Source organism: Oncorhynchus keta, chromosome 4 (genome assembly GCF_023373465.1).
Source record: "Oncorhynchus keta strain PuntledgeMale-10-30-2019 chromosome 4, Oket_V2, whole genome shotgun sequence".
NCBI classification, from domain to species: Eukaryota; Metazoa; Chordata; class Actinopteri; order Salmoniformes; family Salmonidae; genus Oncorhynchus; species Oncorhynchus keta.
In genome coordinates this window covers 14,093,135-14,098,134 of record NC_068424.1, presented here as the reverse complement: position 1 = coordinate 14,098,134, position 5,000 = coordinate 14,093,135, and the positions used below count along the sequence as shown (strand labels likewise).

At 45.1% G+C, this 5,000-nt stretch overlaps 1 protein-coding gene across 2 annotated transcripts in view; it reads right to left on the bottom strand.

Moving 5' to 3' along the window:
* The window catches only part of LOC118374289 (zinc finger homeobox protein 4-like), a 216,358-nt gene that overhangs the window by 143,822 nt on the left and 67,536 nt on the right, over positions 1-5,000 (bottom strand). For both annotated transcript variants that reach the window (XM_052501100.1, XM_052501103.1), the window contains exons 3-4: positions 4,826-5,000; positions 4,270-4,552 (exon numbers count right to left, since the gene is read on the bottom strand). The exon at positions 4,826-5,000 is cut by the window's right edge and continues 80 nt beyond it. In XM_052501100.1, the coding sequence (XP_052357060.1) occupies positions 4,270-4,552; positions 4,826-5,000 (458 nt within the window). The remainder of the gene's footprint in view (positions 1-4,269; positions 4,553-4,825) is intronic.

Here is a 5,000-nt window from a genome sequence, read left to right as displayed (position 1 = left end):
TAAATGACTTAAATGTCAAATGTAATGAATCCTGTTTCCATTGATCATCCTTGAGATGTTTCTACAACTTGATTGGAGTCCACCTGTGGTAAATTCAATTAATTGGACATGATTTGGAAAGGCACACAAATGTATATATAAGGTCCCACAGTGGATGTCAGAGCAAAAACCAAGCCATGTGGTCGAAGGAATTGTCCATAGAGCTCCGAGACAGGATTGTGTTGAGGCACAGATCTGGGGAAGGGTACCAAAACAATTCTGCAGCATTGAAGGTCCCCAAGCACACAGTGGCTTCCATCATTCTTAAATGGAAGAAGTTTGGAACCACCAAGACTCTTCCTTGTGCTGACCGCCCGGCCAAACTGAGCAATTGGGGGAGAAGGGCCTTGGTCAGGGAGGTGACCAAGAACACGATGTTCACTCTGATTATCCGGCATTATGTCATTGGCATTATCCCTACGGTGAAGCATGGTGGTGGCAGCATAATGCTGCGGGGATGTTTTCAAGTGGCAGGGACTGGGAGACTAGTTAGGTTCGAGGGAAAGATGAACGGAGAAAAGTACAGAGAGAGATCCTTGATGAAAACCTCCTCCAGAGTGCTCAGGACATCAGACTGGGGCAAAGGTTCACCTTCCAACAGGACAACGACACTAAGCACGCAGCCAAGACAATGCATGAGTGGCTTCGGGACATGCCCTTGAGTGGCCCAGCCAGAACCTAGAGTTGAACCCCATCAAACATCTCTGGAGAGAGCTGAAAATAGTTGTGCAGTGATGCTCCAACCTGACACATCTGCAGAGAAGAATGGGAGAAATTCCCCAAATACAGATGTGCCAAGCTTGTAGCATCATACCCAAGAAGACTTGTGGCCGTAATCACTGCCAAACGTGCTTCAACAAAGTACTGAGTAAAGGGTCTGAATACTTATGCAAATGTTTTTCAGTTTCAATTTCAGTATTTTATTTGTAATAAATTTGCTAAAATGTCTTAAAGCCTGTTTTTGTTTTGTCATTATGGGGTTTTGTGTGTAGATTGATTAGGGTGGAAAAAAATATTTAATCAAATTTTAGAATAAGGCTGTATCATAACAAAATGTGGAAAAAGTCAAGGGGTCTGAATAGTTCTGAATGCCATGTATAACATCTGATAGTAGTTTTTGTGGATGTACATATGTACATAGATATCCTTCGTACCCCTGCACGTAGATTCCCTACTGGTACCATGTATGTAGCCAGGCTCGAGATCATTACTCACTGTGTATTTTTAGTTTCATTCCTACATTTTTTTTCTGTGAATATTTCAATTTTTAAAGTGTTCTGCATTGTTGGGTAGAAGTGAGTAAGCATTTCACTGTTAGTCTACACCTGCTGTTAACGAAGCAGGTGACAATTAACACTTAATTTGATTTGATTGGTATGTGCAAGCTTGCTTATAGACATGAGAAACAGCCAGGCTACAGCTGTGACCTCCAGGTTGCCATGAGGAATGGGTGGCTAACAGTATGGGCTCTTTGTTGAACCCCTCCACCTCCTAGGAGAGGAAGCAATGCCAGAGGGATGAAAGGCGATAAGACAGACAGGGAGAGGAGAAAGAATACAGAGGACAGAGGGAAAAAGAGAGAGGATACAGAGGACAGAGGGAAAAAGAGAAAGGATACAGAGGACAGAGGACAGAGGGAAAAAGAGAAAGGATACAGAGGACAGAGGACAGAGGGAAAAAGAGAAAGGATACAGAGGACAGAGGGAAAAAGAGAGAGGATACAGAGGACAGAGGGAAAAAGAGAAAGGATACAGAGGACAGAGGGAAAAAGAGAAAGGATACAGAGGACAGAGGGAAAAAGAGAAAGGATACGGAGGACAGAGGGAAAAAGAGAAAGGATACAGAGGACAGAGGGAAAAAGAGAAAGAATACAGAGGACAGAGGGAAAAAGAGAAAGGATACGGAGGACAGAGGGAAAAAGAGAAAGGATACAGAGGACAGAGGGAAAAAAGAGAAAGGATACAGAGGACAGAGGGAAAAAGAGAAAGAATACAGAGGACAGAGGACAGAGGGAAAAAGAGGAGGATACAGAGGACAGAGGACAGAGGGAAAAAGAGAAAGGATACGGAGGACAGAGGGAAAAAGAGAAAGGATACAGAATACAGAGGACAGAGGGAAAAAGAGAGAGGATACAGAGGACAGAGGACAGAGGGAAAAAGAGAAAGGATTACAGAGGACAGAGGGAAAAAGAGAGAGGATACAGAGGACAGAGGGAAAAAGAGAAAGGATACAGAGGACAGAGGGAAAAATAGAAAGGATACAGAGGACAGAGGGAAAAAGAGAAAGAATACAGAGGACAGAGGGAAAAAGAGAAAGGATACGGAGGACAGAGGACAGAGGGAAAAAGAGAGAGGATACAGAGGACAGAGGACAGAGGGAAAAAGAGAAAGGATACGGAGGACAGAGGGAAAAAGAGAAAGGATACAGAGGACAGAGGACAGAGGGAAAAAGAGAAAGGATACAGAGGAAAGAGGGAAAAAGAGAAAGGATACAGAGGACAGAGGGAAAAAGAGAAAGGATACAGAGGACAGAGGGAAAAAGAGAAAGGATACAGAGGACAGAGGGAAAAAGAGAGAGGATACAGAGGACAGAGGGAAAAAGAGAAAGGATACAGAGGACAGAGGGAAAAAGAGAAAGGATACAGAGGACAGAGGGAAAAGGAGAAAGGATACAGAGGACAGAGGACAGAGGGAAAAAGAGAGAGGATACAGAGGACAGAGGGAAAAAGAGAGAGGATACAGAGGACAGAGGACAGAGGGAAAAAGAGAAAGGATACAGAGGACAGAGGGAAAAAGAGAAAGGATACAGAGGACAGAGGGAAAAAGAGAAAGGATACAGAGGACAGAGGGAAAAAGAGAAAGGATACAGAGGACAGAGGGAAAAAGAGAAAGGATACAGAGGACAGAGGGAAAAAGAGAAAGGATACAGAGGACAGAGGGAAAAAGAGAAAGGATACAGAGGACAGCGAAAAAGAGAAAGGATACAGAGGACAGAGGGAAAAAGAGAAAGGATACAGAGGACAGAGGGAAAAAGAGAAAGGATACAGAGGACAGAGGGAAAAAGAGAAAGGATACAGAGGACAGAGGGAAAAAGAGAAAGGATACAGAGGACAGAGGGAAAAAGAGAAAGGATACAGAGGACAGAGGGAAAAAGAGAAAGGATACGGAGGACAGAGGACAGAGGGAAAAAGAGAAAGGAGGCCAATGAGACACATCAAAACTAAGAGACATTTGTTCTGGGGGAGTTATGGGCCAGATAGACACAGAGCAATAGAAGAGAGAGACATTTGTTCTGGGGGAGTTATGGGCCAGATAGACACAGAGCAATAGAAGAGAGAGACATTTGTTCTGGGGGAGTTATGGGCCAGATAGACACAGAGCAATAGAAGAGAGAGACATATGTTCTGGAGGAGTTATGGGCCAGATAGACACAGAGCAATAGAAGAGAGAGACATATGTTCTGGAGGAGTTATGGGCCAGATAGAGACCGATCAAAACAAAGAGACATATGTTCTGGAGGAGGTATGGGCCAGATAGACACAGAGCAATAGAAGAGAGAGACATATGTTCTAGAGGAGTTATGGGCCAGATAGAGACCGATCAAAACAAAGAGACATATGTTCTGGAGGAGGTATGGGCCAGATAGACACAGAGCAATAGAAGAGAGAGACATATGTTCTAGAGGAGTTATGGGCCAGATAGAGACCGATCAAAACAAAGAGACATATGTTCTGGAGGAGGTATGGGCCAGATAGACACAGAGCAATAGAAGAGAGAGACATATGTTCTAGAGGAGTTATGGGCCAGATAGACACAGATCAATAGAAGAGAGAGACATATGTTCTAGAGGAGTTATGGGCCAGATAGACACAGAGCAATAGAAGAGAGAGACATATGTTCTAGAGAAGGTATGGGCCAGATAGACACAGAGCAATAGAAGAGAGAGACATATGTTCTAGAGGAGTTATGGGCCAGATAGACACAGATCAATAGAAGAGAGAGACATATGTTCTAGAGGAGTTATGGGCCAGATAGACACAGATCAATAGAAGAGAGAGACATATGTTCTGGGGGAGTTATGGGCCAGATAGACACAGAGCAATAGAAGAGAGAGACATATGTTCTAGAGGAGGTATGGGCCAGATAGACACAGAGCAATAGAAGAGAGAGAAAGACAGAGAAGGAGAGAGTGACAGAAAAATAAAGTGTTAACAGTCATCCTGATTCTCACCTAGCCCAGAGCTGAGTGCAGTAGCCGTATTGGGGTCCAGCTGGAAAGGGTTAATAATCATCTGGGTGTCTGGGCCGGGGCTCTCCAGCTTGACCCCGGTCAGGCCGATGTTCTGAGCCAGGTAGTATTGGTAGAGCTCAGCCTCGGCCGGGGCCAGACCCAGGTGCAGACCGTGTTGAATCTGCTTCATGTTCTGTTGCAGCAGCATCATGTTGTGCATGTGTTTCTCGCTGGTCATGTGGATGCGCAGGTTCCTCGCCACGTTGGTCTCATAGTCACACACCTGGACGAGGAGGGGAGGTGTATATATATATATGAGGAACATTAGTTGAATGGTTTCTCAAAGGATGTGGTAACTAAGTACTCATATACAGGTGTACAAGTTTACAAAGTCGAAAAGTGTCAGTCAAACAGAGTAAGAAGAAGCTACGTCAAGACACTGGATTATTGGCGGAGTTGTGATTTTTCCTGTAATGGATCAGGGGAACCTAGATTTGTGTCTAAAACAATGATCAGCACCAGAACAGCCCTAGTCCCAAAGTGTAGTTTCACCAACCTCACAACGCCACATGGGCTTCTGTTTGGGCTTGGACGGCGAGGGGGTACCACAGCCCCCCGCCAGGCTGCCGCTGGGCACGGGCTTGGCATGGCTATGGCAGGGGGAGTGGGTGTGGCTGTGGCTGTGGGTGTGAGTGTGGGTGTACTGTGGTTCAGTGCCCCCGTTCTGCAGG